Below are 20,190 nucleotides of genomic sequence, written 5' to 3' on the forward strand. Positions count from 1 at the left end.
TTGGTGTGCCAGAGCTAAAGACCTCAAAGGGGGAATCCCTTTCCCTAGAAATCAGTTTGCAAGCAGGGAGGATGGGTGGGCTGTAAGGAATCTGAAACTAGAATATGTCTCTACCAGATATTTAGTTACCGAGGGTAAGTAACTTATACATCTGATAGAGACTTCTAGTTGCAGATTCCATACCTCAGAATAGATACCCAAGCAATGCCATCCTCGGTTGTGGGCTGCGAACCAAGATCATCCTAGGAAGTCCTGCAGGACCGAACGACCAAAGTAGCCGGCCCGATGGACATGACTATCCAGACAGTAGTTCTTAACAAATGTGTGCAGGGATGCCCATGTAGCTGCCTGACAGGTATCCAGGACAGGAACTCTGCATGCTTACGCAGTGGAAGCGGCAGTTGCTCTGATGGAGTGAGCATGCAAGCCCTGCTTTGAGGTTGCTTCTTGGACAAAGAGTAGCACATTTTGATGCTAAGAAGCACCCATCGAGAGATGGTACACTTTTGCACCGCCTTCCCTTTTTTCGCACCCACGTACCCAATAAAGAGTAGATCGTTCACCCGGAAATCTTTAGTACGATTGAGGTACAACGCCATCGCTCTTTTTGGGTCCAGACGGTGGAGTCTCTCCTCCTCATGTGAAGGGTGTCGAGTGCGTAGAAAGTAGGCTGGGTGATGGACTGGCCTACATGAAAAGGCATGACCACCTTAGGAAGGAAGGAGGCCTTAGTACGCAACACTTTGTCAGGGTGCACAGACAAGTATGGAGGTTTTGAAGAAAGGGCCTGAAGCTCACTCCCTACGAGCAGAGGTGATAGCAACAAGAAAGACAATTTTGAAGGTGAGGAGCCGCAAGGGCCAATTATGCATTGGCTCAAAGGGATTACACATCAAATAAGTAAGTACAAGATTGAGGTCCTACTGAGGCATAATAAATGGAATGGGAGGAAATAAATGGATGAGTCCCTTTAGGAATCTACTTACAATGGGAGATTTAAAGAGTGAGGGTTGATCAGGTAACCTAAGAAAGGCCGAAATGGCAGACAAATACCCTTTAAGGGTGCCCAAAGCGGAGCCCTGGTGGGCCAAAGAAAGAATGAACAGAAAGAAGGAAAGAAAGAAAGAAAGGGGATCAACAGATTTGTTTGTACACCATGCCACAAATTTATTCCAACGACAGGCGTATACAGTTTTGGTTGATGGATGCCTGGTTGCCAAAATAACATCGCAGACTTCTGGTGGAAGTGCAAATGCCGTCAACTGTTGCCGCTCAATCTCCACGCATGAAGGTGGAGGTTGGACAGGTTAGGGTGAAGATCCGTCCCCTGTTGCTGCGACAGAAGATCCGCCCGAAGAGGCAGTCTGAGTGGAGGATCGATGGACATGTTCAATAGCTCTGGATACCATACTCTCCGTCCCCAGTCCGAAGCCATCAAGATGACTTGGGCCCGGTCGTTCCTGATTTTCTTGAGAACTCTGGGCAGCAGAGGTATAAGCGGAAAGGCGGAAACGAGGCCGGAGTTCCACTTGAGCCGAAAAGCATCTCCGAGCGAGTGACACCTTGGAAACTCCAACGCGCAAAACAGCGGGCACTGCACGTCCTCTACGGAGGCGAACAGATCTAATCAAGGCTCTCCCCACTGCTGAAAGAGACCTTGCACCACCTCCGGATAGAGATGCCATTCGTGATCGGCTGTGCATCGACGGCTGAGTTTGTCTGCTCTGGCGTTGAGGGAACCTGCCAGATGTTGAACCATCAGGGTAATGCCCTGATATTCCAGCCATGTCCAGAGGCGTAGTACCTCCTGACAAAGGGTCCAGGACCCTACTACACCCTGTTTGTTGCAGTTCCACATGGCGGTAGTATTGTCCGTGAACACCTGCACCACTTTCCCTTTGAGAGAGGGAAGGAATGCTTTTAACGCAAGCCTGATCGCCCGGAGCTCCAGAAGATTGATATGGAGCCCAGACTCCGCCAGAGACCATAGCCCTCTGGTCTCCACCTCTCTCATGTGGCCGCCCCAATCCAGAAGTGACATATCTCTCACTATAGAGAGATCTGGTTGGGGAAGGGAGAGGGATCTGCCATGGACCCAATGCGGATTTGAAAGCCACCACTGCAGGTCTTTTGCAGGCCCCTCCGAGATCTGGACCATGTCAGAGAGATTCCCCTGATGTTGCGCCCACTGGAACTTCAGGTCCCACTGCAGAGCCCGCATATGCCATCTGGCATGTGTTTCTACCAGGATGCAGGAGGCCATGAGGCCCAGCAGCCTCAGAGTCAGTCTCACCGAAACCCAGGACTGAGGCTGAAAGATCAGAATCATATCCTGAATGTCTTGGACTCGCTTTTCGGGAGGATAAGCCCGAAACTGCACTGTGTCCAGAACAGCTCAGATGAAAGGGAGCATCTGAGAGGGAGTCAGGTGTGACTTTGGCACGTTTATAGTGAACCCCAGCGTGTGCAGGAGGTTTGCCGTAGTCTGAAGGTGTGAGATGACTTTCTGGGGTGAGTCTGCCTTCATCAGCCAGTCGTCGAGGTAGGGGAAGACTGATACCCCTAACCTGCGCAGATGAGCTGCAACCACCGCCATCACTTTCATAAACATCCGAGGGGCGCTGGTAAGGCCGAAGGGGAGCACGGTAAACTGAAAGTGCTTGTGACCTACCACGAATCGTAGGTAACGTCTGTGGGCAGGCAAGATGGGGATGTGGAACTAAGCGTCCTGCAAGTCCAACGCTACCATCCAGTCTCCTGGGTCCAAGGCAGACAGAACCTGAGCCAGGGTGACCATTTTGAATTTCTCCTTCTTGAGGAAGTAGTTTAGGTCCCGAAGGTCTAGGATAGGACGTAAGCCCTTGTCCTTTTTTGGTATCAGAAAGTAGCGGGAATAACAACCACGACCTACTTCGGGCACAGGGACCTTTTCTATAGCTCCATTGGCCAAGAGAGCTGCGACTTCCTGGCGGAGAAGCGCCAAATGATCCTCTGGAAGTTGACTGAAGGAAGGAGGTATGGTTGGTGGAGCAGATTCGAAAGGGAGGGAGTAGCCCTTTTGAACTATCTGCAAAACCCACCTGTCCATGGTGATGTTTTCCCAGTGGGGCAGGTGACTGCGAATCCTGCCATCAACTGGACGGGAGTGAGGCGACAAACTAGGAGGGTTTGGAGGCTGTAGCGGGGGCAGAGGTGGACTGGGCAGACCTCTGGTTCCCTGCCCCACGGCCACGTGATTCCGTGTCCCCGGCCACACAGAAGCTTAACAGCATGGGTGGCATGGTGGCTGGGTAGAGGACGCGACATGGAGCCCCTTCCGTGGCCACAAAAGGGGAGAAAAGCGGACTGTGGGGGGCGAGGGGCAGAGGAAAGACCGAGAGACTGAGCCGTAGCCCGGGAATCCTTGAATTTCTCCAAGGCCGAGTCCGCTTTGTCTCCAAAGAGACGTGAGCCATCAAAGGGCATGTCCATGAGTGACTGTTGGACATCCCCAGAAAAACCAGAAGTACGCAACCAGGCGTGGCGTTGTAAGGCCACAATCGTAGCAACCGATCTGCCCAGAGAGTCGGTCGTGTCCAGCCCACAACGGATTGTGAACTTTGCTGCATCTCTCCCATCGTTCACAGCTTGGGAGATGATACCACTGGCCTCCTCTGGAATCTGCGGAAGGACTTGCACAACTATATCCCACAAAAGTGGGTATAAAGGCCCAAAAGGCATGCGGTGTTCACAGACCGCAACGCGAGACTGGAGGAAGAAAATAACTTCTTGCCAAACTGTTCCAGCCTTTTTGATTCCCTGTCCAGGGGTTCGGAAGGGAACGCCCCTGAAGAAGAGGAAGCCTGGATAACAAGGCTCTCAGGCATGGGGTGCTGGGACAGGAATTTAGGGTAGTTCGGAGCGGGCTGATGGCGGCGTGCAATAGTTCTATTCACAGGAGCCCGTATGTTGGTTTGGACCAGGTGCCCAAAAGAACATCGGAGAGGACTTCATTAAACGGCAAAAAGGGTTCTGAAGTAGAAGCCCCAGGCTGAAGTACCTCCATCAGGAGATTAGACTTGACCACACAGTGGGAAGCTCAAGACCAAGGACTTCAGCTGCCCTACTGACCACCATACTATAAGTCGCTCCCTCTGCCGTAGCCACGGTAGGAGGAGACAGCATGCCAGTGCCAGGAGAAGTATCCAGACCACTGGCATCGCCCAATTCCTCACCCCAGTCCATAGAAGGGTCATCCTGGTATTCATAAGGGTCCAGGGACCCCTCCATTTCCTCCCCATATTCGTACCCTTAAGAAAAAGGGGTCCGAATCCAACCTGGGACGAATAGGCCCCATCGAGGTCAAAGGCGGCGTCGGCTCTGAGTCGTCGGGAATAAGAATTGGGCCGACGTCGATAGTGGGCACTACCGACATCGGAAGCGTCGACAATCGACCTGGCGGCAAGAAAGGTCTCAAGGGTGCGGATCCGCATGCGGATCCAGAGGTGGCCTCGGTGGCCGAAGCCCCTGGCGCGGAACCCGAAGGCCCCTCATCCGTACCCTTTGGGCCCGAAGGCACTGTATTGGGGTCGGACCACCCAAAGATGAGGTGCATGGCCTCATAAAACTCCTTAAGCTGGGGGGTGGTCGCTCCGGGAAACTCGGAGAATTGCGGAGCAGACCCAGACCCAGACGCAGGCTCTGAGGATGGAGGCCTTGTGTGTGGACGCTCCTCCCGCGACTCATCAGCCGAGCGACAGGGCAAAGTCGGAGAGCGATGGGATCTCTTCGACTTACTCTTCTTCTTCTTACCTTGACCCGAGGATTTGGACCATCAACTGCTCGCCTCTAAAAAAAATCTGAAGAGTTATAATAGTTAACTTACTTTTATGAGGGGCCTAAATGGTGAAGTCATCACTGGACTAACACTGATACGTATTACACCACCTGAGAATACAGGGAGCCAGAGAAAACATTCACCAGCCCTTCACGAGACCACAAGGATGAGAAAGAACAAACGCTCATTAACTTTTCCCATACAAGCAAATAGGGAGCTGCTAATAGTGCAGATCCTTTCCTATCTGCACAGCAAACCCAATTACGGTAAAAAGACAGCTAATATTGGCCACACCAGAGACACAATGATATATGTTGGTGCTGATGCGTAGAACTACTGTGACTGACTCACCAGGGTATCAGCCATGCCACCTGTAACGTCATGACTTAGAAACCTAACCTCACAGCAGCCAACATGTTGCAGTAGGTGTTCAGGTCTGAAATAACCTGCCAAAGATAGAAGAGACAAAAACACTAGCAGTCTTCCGTGAATTTGCCCTGGCTCAGGAGAAAGACTTCTACAACATACCCTCCTAAACTGATTCACAATTGTAAGGAAATGCCTCCTTGGCATGGTTACCCCCTGACTTTTTGCCTTTGCTGATGCCAAGTTATGATTTGAAAGTGTGCTGAGGCCTGCTAACCCGGGCCCCAGCACCAGTGTTCTTTCCCTAACCTGTACTTTTGTTTCCACAATTGGCACACCCCGGCATCCAGGTAAGTCCCTTGTAACTGGTACCTCTGGTACCAAGGGCCCTGATGCCAGGGAAGGTCTCTAAGGGCTGCAGCATGTCTTATGCCACCCTGGGGACCCCTCACTCAGCACAGCCACACTGCTTGCCAGATTGTGTGTGCTGGTGGGGATAAAATGACTAAGTCGACATGGCACTTCCCTCAGGGTGCCATGCCAACCTCACACTGCCTATAGGTATAGATAAGTCACCCCTCTAGCAGGCCTTACAGCCCTAAGGCAGGGTGCACTATACCATAGGTGAGGGCACAAGTGCATGAGCACTATGCCCCTACAGTGTCTAAGCAAAACCTTAGACATTGTAAGTGCAGGGTAGCCATAAGAGTATATGGTCTGGGAGTCTGTCGGACACAAACTCCACAGCACCATAATGGCTACACTGAAAACTGGGAAGTTTGGTATCAAACTTCTCAGCACAATAAATGCACACTGATGTAAAATACACCCCAGAGGGCATCTTAGAGATGCCCCCTGAAACCTTAACCGACTTCCAGTGTGGGCTGACTAGTTTTAGCAGCCTGCCACACACCAGACATGTTGCTGGCCACATGGGGAGAGTGCCTTTGTCACTCTGTGGCTAGTAACAAAGCCTGTACTGGGTGGAGGTGCTTCTCACCTCCCCCTGCAGGAACTGTAACACCTGGCGGTGAGCCTCAAAGGCTCACCCCCTTTGTTACAGCACCACAGGGCGCTCCAGCTAGTGGAGTTGCCCGCCCCCTCCGGCCACGGCCCCACTTTTGGCGGCAAGTCCGGAGGAGATAATGAGAAAAACAAGGAGGAGTCACTGGCCAGTCAGGACAGCCCCTAAGGTGTCCTGAGCTGAGGTGACTCTGACTTTTAGAAATCCTCCATCTTGCAGATGGAGGATTCCCCCAGTAGGATTAGGGATGTGCCCCCCTCCCCTCAGGGAGGAGGCACAAAGAGGGTGTAGCCACCCTCAGGGCTAGTAGCCATTGGCTACTAACCCCCCAGACCTACACACACCCCTAAATTGAGTACCTAGGGGCTCCCAGAACACAGCAAGATAGATTCCTGCAACCTAAGACGAAGAAGGACTGCTGAGCTGAAAAACCTGCAGAGAAGACGGAGACACCAACTGCTTTGGCCCCAGCTCTACCGGCCTGTCTCCCCACTTCACAAGAACTGCTCCAGCGACGCGTTCCACAGGGTCCAGCAACCTCTGAAGCCTCAGAGGACTACCCTGCATCTAAAAGGACCAAGAACTCCTGAGGACAGTGGCCCTGCTCCACAAAGACTGCAACTTTGCAACAAAGAAGCAACTTTGAAAGAACATACGTTTCCCGCCGGAAGCGTGAGACTTTGCACTCTGCACCCGACGCCCCCGGCTCAACTTGTGGAGAACAAACACTACAGGGAGGACTCCCCGGCAACTGCGAGCCCATGAGTAGCCAAAGTGACCCCCTTGAGCCCCACAGCGACGCCTGCAGAGGGAATCCAGAGGCTCACCCTGACCGCGACTGCCTGCTTCTAAGAACCCAACGCCTGGTAAGGACACTGCACCCGCAGCCCCCAGAACCTGAAGGATCCGGATCCAAGTGCAGGAGCGACCCCCAGGTGGCCCTCTCCCTTGCCCAGGTGGTGGCTACCCTGAGGAGTCCCCCCTTGCCTGCCTGCATCACTGAAGAGACCCCTTGGTCTCCCATTGAACTCAATTGAAAACCCAACGCCTGTTTGCACACTGCACCCGGCCGCCCACGTGCCGCTGAGAGTGTACTTTCTGTGCTGACTTGTGTCCCCCCCGGTGCCCTACAAAACCCCCCTGGTCTGCCCTCCGAAGACACGGGTACTTACCTGCTGGCAGACTGGAACCGGGGCACCCCCTTCTCCATTGAAGCCTATGCGTTTTGGGCACCACTTTGACCTCTGCACCTGACTGGCCCTGAGCTGCTGGTGTGGTAACTTTGGGGTTGCTCTGAACCCCCAACGGTGGGCTACCTTGGACCCGACTGTGAACCCTGTAGGTGGTTTACTTACCTGCAAAACTAACAAACACTTACCTCCCCCAGGAACTGTTGAAAATTGCACTAAGTGTCCAGTTTTAAAATAGCTTATTGCCATTTGTGTGAAAACTGTATATGCTATTTTGCTAATTCAAAGTTCCTAAAGTTCCTAAGTGAAAGTATTTTTTGTAAATCTTAAACCTGTGGTTCTTAAAATAAACTAAGAAAATATATTTTTCTATATAGAAACCTATTGGCCTGGAATTGTCTTTGAGTGTGTGTTCCTCATTTATTGCCTGTGTGTGTACAACAAATGCTTAACACTACCCTCTGATAAGCCTACTGCTTGACCACACTACCACAAAAATAGAGCATTAGAATTATCTCTTTTTGCCACTATCTTACCTCTAAGGGCAACCCTTGGACTCTGTGCATGCTATTTCTTACTTTGAAATAGTACATACAGAGCCAACTTCCTACAACAATCACTTGTATCACGCTTGTTGAAAACTTCCTGAACCTGCTGAGACCAATAAATACCATCAGAATTGTTGAAAAGTTAAAACCATAGCGAAGTGCCCTCCCCCTTTATAAACTCCATGGGTCAGAACATGGGAAATGTAATCTTCTGGTGAGCCACAAAGAAATCTGCTTTTGGATATCATACACCTTGAACATTTTTTAATGACATCTGACACAAGCATCATTTCTGGGACGTTGTTTGCAGTCAGCTGAAATCCTCTACTTGCACATTGCTTTCTCTTGCCATGTGAGCAGCATAGATAACAATGTGTCTCAATATTACCCAATGTCACACTAGTGCTGATCTCTGCACAGATCCCACTCTTACACAGCAATGTGTTCCTCAGCATTAGGATATGCTTCCCCCTTGACCATAGAAGAGAAGATGTAACGTTGAATCACACACACACACACACAGAGCATGCATACACGAACACACACAGAGGCAGTGGATACATGTGTAGCTACCAGTGTGTGCACTGGCACCTACTTGAGCTGCAAGTGCACTGGACGTGTCCATGCTGTTGCTTGCATGTGTGTGTGCCCGTACGTGTAGCCTGTGTATACGTTCGGCTGGAGCATGCACTACACAAAAGGAGACCTGCTGGCTTTGACACTGTTGTTTGCTTTGTGCCCTCAGACCCCATATACACCCACGCTCACAAAGCACTGCACAACACCAGACCAGAATACCTCAACAGACGACTCGCCTTCTATACCCCAACCCGGCATCTCTGCACCGCCGACCTCGCCCTCGTAACTGTCCCACGTGTCAGCAGAACTACAACTGGCGGTAGATCATTCTCGCACCTTGCCACCAAAAGGTGGAACACTCTTCTCACCCACCTGCGCCAGACCAAAGACCTCCTTACCTTCAGGAAACTTCTCAAGACCTGGCTGTTCAAGCAGTAGCAGCACCGCCCCCCCTCCCCCCACCTTCTCCCACCTCCCCTCCTCAGCGCCTTGAGACCCTCACAGGTGAGTAGTGCGCTTTACAAATCCCCGATTGATTGATTGATATTTACCCAGGAGTGTATCTTCAGGGGGAGGGGGGAGGAGGAGGCTTGGGGGTGTTACACCCCCCTATCAAATGTATCTTGTGATTAATAGTTGGATACAGGGGCTTTAAGTAAGGTATGGTGGGGTGTCATGTCGGATTTCACCAGGAATTTGACACACACAAATAAAAACGCACAAACACTCTCCCTCAGTCTGTTTGGGCATACTTAAAATTTGGGATTATTTCACAAAATAATATGCTTTGTCTCACTTAGTGCACCTACCAAACTGCTTTCCACTCACTTTCTGTTGCCCCTAAGCCCCTCTTGTACGACAGTTTGTCGCATAATCTATTTCATCATCGTGTACCAGCGTGATTGATGGGAAATCTGAAACTCACCCTACCCCGCCCCAATCTTACAGGCCAAGCTACACCACTGTATATACCCTGCAACTGGCATCCTGGCAGAACAAAAATCTGTGAACTCCATTTCTGGTGCTGAAGAATAACAATGTTGCAGTGAATCTCATATTGGGCAGGCTCCATGAGAAAGAAGAGAGTTAACTTTAATTTCGTAAGATTCCCGGTTCAATGAAAGCTTACCTGAATATATTTGCTATCAGAAGAAAAATCCATTTGAATGACAAAACTAGGGATGTCTTTGCAGTACCCTATTCTGTTTAAGGTTGGGCCAAGGGTGAGATCGTAAAAGTCAACAGTGTTCTCTGCTGAGCCGACGGCCAGAAACTTGTTATCAGGACTAATTCTGAAAATGAAAAATAACAATGATTAGTTAGGTCTCCACTAGTCAGATTTCAATTACCATAGACTGAACTACACGTTTTAACCTTCGGATGGATGTTAGGATGAACCCACATTAAAGAACATCGACATAAATCTTAGACACCCTTTGATCCTCAAATATAAATGCTGACATAGTCAAAAGTGATGACCTTTTAAAAGTGAAAGTCCTTCTTTATTGACTGCAGATGTGCTGTGTGTGTGATTGTATGGATGGGTGAGTGGATAAATGCAATTAAGATTCAAGGGTTCCTTGCATGACTGGATGCTTGGGTAGACGTAAGTTGAATGGATGAAAGAGTAGAAACATGGAATCGACATGTTAGCATAAACAGACGGATGGGTGGATGAATGGGTGAGTACATGGATGGGTGAATAAGGAGTATTGCATGAGCGGATGGAAGTGTGAGTGGGTGCATGGATTTATGAATGAGTAGCGAATGAGTGCACAAATTAATCAAAGGATGAATGTATTGCAGCTGAGAGAGAAAGCAAGCATGAATACATTAATTTTAAACGTTATATAGTCTTAATTCAGGAATTCCCAACCAAAAGGTTAACAAATGGCCTCTGACCCAATCGCGGATCGTAATCCATCAGTGCAGGTCTTTCACAGTTCCCTCCAAGATCTGGACCATGTCGGAGAGATTTCCCTGATACTGCGCTCACTGGCACTTCAAGACCCACTGCACAGCCCGCATAGGCCATCTGGCATGATTAACTAGCAGGATGCAGGAGGCCATGAGTCCCAACAGCCTCAGAGTCAGTCTCACTGAAACCCAGGATAGAGTCCAAAACATAGGTATCAGAACCTGAATATCCTAGACTTGCTGCTCGGGAGGACAAGCCCGAAACTGAACTGTGTCCAGAACAGCTCCTATGAAAGAGAGCATCTGATAGAGTCAGGTGTGACTTTGGCATGTTTATAGTGAAGCCCAGCGATTGCAGAGTGTTCACCATAGTCTGGAGGTGAGAGACATCAGTCTGGGGTGAGTCCCCCTTTAACAGACAATTGTTGAGGTAGGGAAGACTGAACTGAAACCCCTGACCTGAGCAGATGAGCTGCGACCACCGCCATAACCTTGGTGAAAACCCAAGGGGCACTGGTATGGTCAAATGGCAGGACAGTGCACTGTAAGCACTCGTGGCCTACCTTGAACCGCAGGTAATGCCTGTGGGAAGGCAGGATGGGAATGTAAAAATACCCACCATGTACGTCTAGCACTACCAACCAGTCCTCTAAGTCTTGCGCAGACATGATCTGAGCCAACATGAGCATCTTGAACTTCTCCTTCTTGAGGAAGAGATTACAGTACGTAGGTCTAGAATAGGGCAAAGACCTTTGTTCTTTTTGGGTATCAGAAAGGAGCGGGAATAACAACCACTTCTTTTTTTTTTATATCATGACCCTTTCTATGGCTCCCTTGGCCAAGACAGCCATAACTTCCTCTCAGAGCAGAGAGAAATGATCCTCTGTCAGCTGTTCGAATGTTAGTGGTATTGGGGGAGGAAAGGATTAGAAAGGTAGGGCACAGCCCATCCAAACTATCTGCAGTACCCAAGCGTGCGATGTAATGGACTGCCAGTGGAGGAGACGATGTTGAATTATCCCTTTAACTGGGCAAGCATAGTCCAACTAGCAGAACCAAACTAGGAGGACTTTGAGGCTGCAGCTGCAAGGGGTTGGGTGGCAGACTACATCTGGCTTCCAGACCTTCTAGGTCTGAAGACATCGCACCCAGTCGTACCCAGGCCACACCAAATGGTGAACTTCACTGCATCTCTCCCATCTTTCACCGCTTGGGAGATGATGGCACAGGCCTCCTGCGGGACCTGTGGCAGCACCTGTGCAACCATATCCCATAAGGTGTGCAAGAAACGGCCCAGTAAGTGTGAGGTGTTCACTGACCTCCAGGCCAGGCTGGTGGAAGAAAACATCTTCTTCCCAAGCTGCTCCAGCCTCTTGAGATTGCCTGTCTGGGGGAGCGGAAGGGAATGTGTCATAGGAAGTTGAGACTTGGACGCTCATGCTCTCCAAGGTGGAGTGTTTGCTGAGGAAACTAGGATCACTGGTGCAGGGTTTGGCAGCAGGCAGTAGTTTATTTACAGGAGCCCCTATGCTGGGCTTCAACCAAGTTCCCAGCTGAATGCCCATAAGTGCCTCATTAAAAGGAAGAAGGGGTTTGGAAGTCCCAGGTTAAAGCACTTCAGTCAAGAGGCTCGCTTATACAGCCACAGAGGGCAGTTTGAGGACCTCCTCTGCCCTATGCACGACCATTGCATAAGACGCTCCCTCCTCCGTAGCCACAGTGGGGGGAGAGAGCAAGCCAGTATTTGGAGAGGTGTCCAGTCCACTGGCCTCTCCTAGATCCTCATACCAGTCCATAGATCTTTCTAACTGGTGTTCTCTGGGGTCTACTGACCCCTCCCACTCTTCTTCCATGTCTGGCAGTTGAAAATAAGGCTCAGGCAAGAATCTGGCATCTTTGGGTGGTCAGTGAATGGAATCAGCACCATGGGACACCCTTTCGGCTCCAGATTCTCCAGAATTAGAATGGGCCTGGTGCAGCCTGTGGTGCTAGGAGCATTGGTGTTGTGACGGGTGCCGAAGAAGGTCACATGTGTACGACCAGCGCTGGTCTGGATCCGGGATTAGATTTGTGAGACCCCATGGAGCCGATGCCACCGGCACGGAACCTGTTGTCGCCTCCTCCAACCCCGTGAGACCAGAAGGCGCTCGGAGGGATCAGTCTGCTCAAATATGCAGCACATGGCCTCGTAAAAGTCCTTGACTTAAGCAGGGGTTGCTCCGGCTCCCGGAAATGGAGGGTGGTGTGTAGTTGGACCTGGCATCGATTTCGCTGAACGGTGCCTGGAACGCCGATGTTCCAAAGTCACTGCGGCAGTCAATGGATGAGGCGAAGTTGGAAGACCGTTTAGACTTCTTCTTGTGCCTCTTTCCATAGGACCACAAATGGGGAAAAGAGGACTTGGGGCTCCTGGAGCGGTCCAATGACCATCTCCTCCACCAGGACCATAGCCTCCTAGGAGTCGTGCTGGATGCTGACGACTTCCGGGCTGAAAGCAGCTTTAGAGACCCCTCCATGAACGCCATGGAGTTGCGCTCAAGACACTATAGGCAGACTAGGTGAGGGTCTGTAACCACACAGCTTAAACCCTGTCTTCCTAGATGTCATCTTGACACATTCACCAAAAATCTTTGACAAAACATTGACAAAAGCCTGTCAAAAAGTGACAGAGGTGTATCTCTCTCCGGATCTGCGCTAACTGGACCAGAAAGAAGAGAACTGATGTCCGAGCACCTGGATGGCACGTTTATAGGTGACCGCAAACTCACATCCGGCGCCAATAACGCCACGCGGAACCAAACGGAGCCATCTGATGGCACGCGCAGGAGTATTGCTCAAGCAAAAGTTTCAGGATCCAGCCTGATGCCTGGGAAATTCAAAGGTAAGGAATCTGCAAATAGAAGTCTCTATCAGATTATGGCCCATATTTATACTTTTTTTGCACTGCATTAGCGTCACTTTATGACACAAAAACGTCGCAAACTTACAAACTACAATTATATTTTGGAAGTTTGTGCCGCTTTTGCATCAAAAAGTGACACAAATGTGGCGCAAAAAAGTATAAATACGGACCTATATGTTTTACTATAATGGTCACAATCATCACTGTATTATGTTTCATCTGCGTAATAATCACAGTTCATGCTTTTATCATTGGATGCAATTGCTTCAATAAATATATTTAAACTTATCCTGCATCTCATTGTCAGCCTTATCATGTCTGAGACTTTGTGTAACTGAGAGAAAGTGGATATGACCCGTTCCACCACAACTTCCCTGAGGAGTCAGAGTGTCATGTTTCTAGGCTGCCACAAATCACCTTTACTTTCTAGGTTTAAATGAGGTGATGCTAGCTAGCCGACAAAGTCAGGTTAACAGCTTCTGGTTGGTGTGGGACTGACTCAGGCACCAACATCCAGTGGTGCTGCCGCCCTCGACTTAGCAGTCTTACCCGCATGGTAAGGGTCCTATGACATTGCAGTTGATTGCACTAGATTACCATGCCTATAAGCAATGACTGCTCAAAGGATACCAAAGACTGGAAAGGTTGTTTTGCATTTACCGACTATTTTTTTGGTGTAACCAACTAACTATAGGGAGCCTGTGATGTTAGATGCCTGTCTGAAGCCAAGATAACACATGTAAGATGCAATAAATAGGGTGTTGTGCTATGAAGGTTTTTTCTGTGTTCCTGTGTTTTGAAAGGACTTGCATAGAAAATACGTGTGCATTCCTTACTGCCTTAGTTTCACATTACCTCATAGAAAATTTCTGATCTGTTTAGAAAATGAAGAGTGTAATTTACATCCTTAAAAGTATACTTTTGTCTCCTGTTAACTGTATACTTGATGCATTCCTTACACATAATCTGCTGCGGAAGTGGAAGCGTACTTTATGTTTTTTCATTTAACAGTCTATAAATATCTCGGGATTTACTTATTTAGAGAGGTCACTTGATGCAAGGTGGAACATTTGCTTGTTGAGACAGGACTTAGATTGAATGTTTCGCTTAGAGGCAGTCCCTTTAGCAGCTAAGAGCAGTGACAATGTATGCTGGGTTAGGATGTATTGATTGCTATGCCAGATAGTATGTTTTGAACTATGATAGATCAATACAAAATGTTATTTTGTTCACTTTCTCATAGCTAATGACTTAGCCCCTCACTAAGACCAGTGGCGCCAATGTGGTGGCCCGACAGACACATTATGACCCTGGCTGCAGCACTTCCCTGGGGATTACGAGTCCCTTCCCCGCCGGCCATTACATGGTGCTAGCACCGCCATGTAAAGGCTGGCGCAGACAGAGTGCAGGGGGGCCCCCATGGCCAACTCTGTCACACTTTTACCTGTCTGATTTGCAAACAGTGAAAAGCATGATGGGTGCTGGTGCACCCTACACACCGCAACAGTGCCGCCCGCTCTATTATGAGTTGGCATCAATGGTGTGGGCTGTTTACCGCTGGACCAGCAGGAAACTCTTAATAGGAGCCGCGGGAAGGGGATCTTACTGGTGGTAACCTAACCGCGGGACTTCATCAGACAGTTTTTTCTGCCTGCCGAAGTCGTAATGAGGGGCTTAATCTTTGTATAGCACAGCTGCACCATACAGCATTAACAAACTTCATTAAGACATTCTCTAATATTCCACAGACAAGAGACGGATATCAAACGACATCAAAGTGCTTTACAAAGGACACTCTATAATCTATGTACAGGGGAAGTAATAAGGTGTTGATAGAGGATAGTCAAAAAGTAATAGAGGGCTTCATAAAAAAAAGGTTCAGGTAAAATCATCACAAGGAGGCAATAAGCCTATGCTAATATACTGTTCAGTCTTCCATAATTATTTGCCATTCTGTATGCTTTAGGCTAGCCTGTAATAAAGAGTTCTCACTATTTTACTGTAGTATTTATTCATAATTTATAATGATGCTGTTTATGTATTACCTCTTTGCAGTACATTTTGTGATAATGCTTTGCTTCTCAGAAAATAAGTAGAAAACCCATGAGTACATAGAACTCAGCAACAACCCTCATCCATTCTACAGCAATCTCTAAACCTATTCATGTATTGTGATTTTGCCCAAGGGGTTTGGTGAGGTCCCTGTTTTTTCATTTCAGCTCTGCGGCAAAGACTATCCACGTGGAATTGATAACCATTGGAACTCTAGTTTGGGGGGAGCGAAAGAAATAATCATCAGCATGCAAGAGTGTGCCCAACTGGGTTGACACTCTTGCACACCGAAAAAACTAGCTTAAGTTAGTAATGGAAATAATCCTCAGCACTCAACAGTTGGACCCAGTGCCATGGAGCTCAACAGTAACCTTACCCTACACTGTGCCTGGCTGAGCTTAGTCCCTTCCTTCTCATAATAAAATTCACACAACTGTACAAAAGCACCCTGACTGAATTCATAACTTGCTGTGTTAAAGTGTCATAAATAGCAGACTGGTCCCCCCATCTCAGGATGGACACAGACAGAAACCAGCTATGGGCCATGGCATGAGATTGTGAATGCAGTTGACACAAAAGAGAATTAGAATACTCAACTGTGGCTTGCATGGAGATATTTATGATCGAAACAAAGTTAGTGCAGCAGTGGGAATGCAATGGCAGTAGAATGCCACAGCACTGGAAGGAGTAAATTCAGGCAGAAGGGTCGTCCAGAAAGGAACAAGGTACACCTGTGGTTGGGGACATTTAGAGAGAACAGGACTGTTGGGAGATCATAACAAGGGACAGGTGGAAGATAAATGGGGTGACAAGAGGCTTTTGGGAGTAAAACAAGACACTGTTGGTGGGTAAACCAAAAGGATTATAAAGTGTATGAGTCGTTTGTAGATGAGAAAATACACTGAAGGATGCAAGGTAACTGACTTTGGATGAACTAATCGAGATTTTGTGTATAAACAGGAGCATTTTGGTGTTATGGCCAAGGAATATTTAAACCAGAAAATATTGAAACAAGATGGTTTAGAGAGGGGCAGAAGAGGGTTCATCTGAAGCAACAACATTTCTGAGGGGAGGCATTAATATTGTAGAAGTTAACTAAGGACAATTTAGAGGGTACAGGAAATAGATAATGTAGACGCATCATTCTGGGAATAGATATTTTATGATGGCGGATATTTTATAATTGCAGGCCAGTTTCTCACACTCAATTTAAACTAATTATTTTTTAAAGTTTCTAGGCTTAACTCAATTTATTGTAATTTCATCCCACTTCTTCGACAAGAACACTGTTCTTTCCAACTATATCCCATCTACCGAACTACATTTCCAATTCAACAGAAAGCAGTCAGAAATAAAAAGCCTGGGTTTTTAAACATTGGTACAGCTACAGGGAATAAATCTTAAGTGTTGACTAGTTAGCCACTTTTTCATTACAGGTGGTTATGAATGAAAATGGCACTAATAAAAAATATATTTCCACTTACCTGATATCCTGGATGGCAGAATTCCGATCTCGTTTCTTTCCCCAAACCTTAAGAGAGCTTACAAGCAGGATGACAAACTCTCCATTTTTCATTCCAACAGTCACCATATCACCGTCGGCACTATAGGAGGCACAACATGCAGCATGGCCGATGCTGACTTCATTCAACAATTTCTAAAAAGAGGAATGAATTGCACCGATTACACTATATGTCCGTTAATAGGAGGCATACTTAATTGAGAAAGATCAAGTGATACTCAAATCCCCTCAGTTGTCTCTCAATATACAAGGATGCTAAAGGGGACTTTTTCTTGCTTCCAACTGAAAGATTATTTTCCTACCCTGACTTTAACATTTTAGGCATAAACATGTTATTCACCTAAAAACAATATTGGCTGGCAAAGGTGCAGTTTAAACAGAGGTCAATTTTGCTACTTTATTAAGTTCTACAATTTTAGGCAGCTGTTACCCAATTTCACATTACTCTACTGAGAACATATTTTTAATTTCTTTCCACTGTGCCCAACTCAGTTCAAAGGAAAGCTGGCAGTCCCTCCTACCACATGTCCAAATCACATATTGTACGTTGTTTATACACAATGAACATGCCATATGAGGTACGTAGCATATAGATGTGGCCTCCCCATAGTCAGATTAAGCAGATATTGCAGAAAAGCACCTGGACAGAGACAAGCTGAGCTAAAACTGGGAGCACAACTGGGCAGGAGTAGAATTTACTATTGATATCCTGAGGCTTTGAGTCTGTAACTGTGAGATACCCATCTGGTAAGGGTAATGGTATCGCTTGTTCACTAAAATATCCCACCAATTGCAGTTAATTTGTTTTCTTTTTTTTAGGTGAAGTGCTTATGGCATGACCTAAATCTGTAGGGATTGAAAGGTGACAAAACATGTGAGACCTAACAAAAGTGCCCAAAGGGGCAATCAATGTTGAACATATTTATAACGACCTACATTTGTATGGATTGAAAGTTGACAAAACATGTTAAACCTAAGAAAAAGTGGACAAAGGGGCAAGAAAATAGAACATATTTATAATGTCTCCACTTTATCTGCTTAAAAATATAGAAGCAACTTGAAAACCTAAGACCAAATACCATGGAGGTGCTTGAAATTAAGGTATGAATTAATAGGAATACCATTAATCTGGTAAACCCAAATTCTAAAGCTAGATAGATTGGGGTATTCTAATTATTGAACCATGAAGCCCTCACTCAATTATGGGATGTGGAGCACTGTCTCTACAGAAAGGCAAGTTTAAGATTGCTTTGGTTGGGATGTAATAATATTGTATTAAAAAAAGACTGGCTATCATGGACATTGATATTTTGCTTGTGTAACACCTTCAGAGGTTTATCGCAAGATAGTTGTTGTATGATTAGAGTCTCACCTTAGCAGCAAGATCCCAAATCCTTGCTGTACCATCATAGCTTGCAGAGATGAAAATGTCTTTGGATGGATGTACTGCTAGGCCCCAGATTTCTCCTTCCATGTGGCTGTTAATCAGGATGTTAGATGCAGCATTTTTTTCTCCAACTTCAATTACTTCACCATCTTTGGTTCCCACTAAAATCTTACCCTGTTGGTCACAAAGAATGGATCTCTAAAACAGTCATTTTTGATTTGCATTAAGGAGTAGATCATCCACGCATTTTGGACCCAAGTAATTAACTTTTTGTAAACCTAATCTAAATTAAACATTTGCATGCAAAATGTTGTATCTGTGCCTGCAAATAACAAATCGAGGTCACAACCTGCCAGATATCCAAAATGTGATACATGTATGTATAACAAATCTAAATATTTACATATTCAGTAGGTTTCCTAAAATTCTGGCATGGGCCCACGTTTCCTGCTCTAGTGAAACAGCGTTGGAAACACCCGCTTTAGACCAAGAAGAATCTCAATCCGTTGTAAGCATTGCATTCTAATGGCCACGCCTTAATGGAATGTTTGAATGTGACTTTAGTGCCATGGAACTGCATAACACTTTGACATCAGAAAGGTACAAGAAGTGAACAATATGGAAGGCGAAATTTAGACAGTTCTGCTTCATTTTATTCAATTTTCTCTTTGGCGACTTACTTTTCCTCTGCACACCGAGCGCACGCAATCCACAGTTTGTCCGGTTTCAAGCTGAAATGCTCGACAGCGCTTCATTTCCTGGTCCCACAGTTTGACCGCACCTCCTTCTTTGGTCCTACAAACAGAATGGTCAGCCAACAAATCAAACTAAGCTGCTGTACAACAAAAACATGTAATGCTTCATGTCTGAAACTCCTCCACTTTGATGTGCTGCAACTCCCAAAAGAAGACTAATGGCCAGATTTATACTTTTTTAGCACTGCATTTGCATTATTTTTTTTACACAAAAGTGGCGCAAACGTACAAAATGTAATGCCATTTTGTACTTTTGCGCAAAAAAATGATGCAAATTCGGTGCTAAAAAAGTATAAATCAGGCCCTAGGTTTTTTATCCACCAGGTGCAGGCAGTTTTCTGTCCGTATATGTTACACTTTCTGTACAATGATCAAGCACTGTCATACAAGAAACAGAAGCTACTGTGCAACATGGCTGAATTATTATTTTTTTTTAAGTGCTATTGTGCCAATATCATTGAGCGCCTCAAAGCTCTTTCTTTGCTTTATTTTCAGTCATGTTCTTCAGGGGCTGTGCTGCTGTGCAACATGGCTAAAAAACATTGGCAAAGCCAACATATGTTGCATAGGTGAAATCTATTGACTTTGCTAATGCTTTTTTTTTAAAAATATGTTGCAAAGCGACAGCCTATGCGCACGGCCTCCAGGCGTGACCTAAAAAAAAATAACTAGTTGGACATAAGTGACCTTTACATTTTTAAATGTATGTATTTGCTTCATAACACATAAACAACATGTTTAGAAATATTTATAGTGCATGTAGTGTTCTTGTATTAAAAGTGCTGTAAGTTACACGTGTGATGGTCACGCTTAGGTGCAGTGTCCAGTTACACAGCGGACCAGCAGCAACATGAAGGCTCCACTGTGCTTGTCTTTTGCTGTCACATACATGCCATTCGTATTGCTCTACGAAGGTACTTTTGGGAGTGTTGTATTGTAAACTGAGAAGTAACTGTTTTGGCTTCAAAACTAAAAACCAGAAATTCTGATATTCAACCCTGATGGTGATGATACTGCATCCTCGAAAGCTGGTGATATTTTAGGGTGGGAAGACATGGCATCGAAGAATAATAATAATGTAACTGGTGCTCATATAGAGTACTTTATTACCTTCAGGTTGGGTAAAGGTGTC

The 20,190-nt window shown here is 46.8% G+C and overlaps 1 protein-coding gene across 2 annotated transcripts in view; it reads right to left on the bottom strand.

Annotated features, from left to right (window-relative positions):
* EML6 (EMAP like 6) overlaps positions 1-20,190 on the bottom strand; it is an 854,573-nt gene that overhangs the window by 47,370 nt on the left and 787,013 nt on the right. For both annotated transcript variants that reach the window (XM_069234186.1, XM_069234187.1), the window contains exons 34-37: positions 18,984-19,098; positions 18,289-18,477; positions 16,879-17,051; positions 9,653-9,815 (exon numbers count right to left, since the gene is read on the bottom strand). In XM_069234186.1, the coding sequence (XP_069090287.1) occupies positions 9,653-9,815; positions 16,879-17,051; positions 18,289-18,477; positions 18,984-19,098 (640 nt within the window). The remainder of the gene's footprint in view (positions 1-9,652; positions 9,816-16,878; positions 17,052-18,288; positions 18,478-18,983; positions 19,099-20,190) is intronic.

This window comes from Pleurodeles waltl, chromosome 5 (genome assembly GCF_031143425.1).
Source record: "Pleurodeles waltl isolate 20211129_DDA chromosome 5, aPleWal1.hap1.20221129, whole genome shotgun sequence".
NCBI lineage: Eukaryota > Metazoa > Chordata > Amphibia > Caudata > Salamandridae > Pleurodeles > Pleurodeles waltl.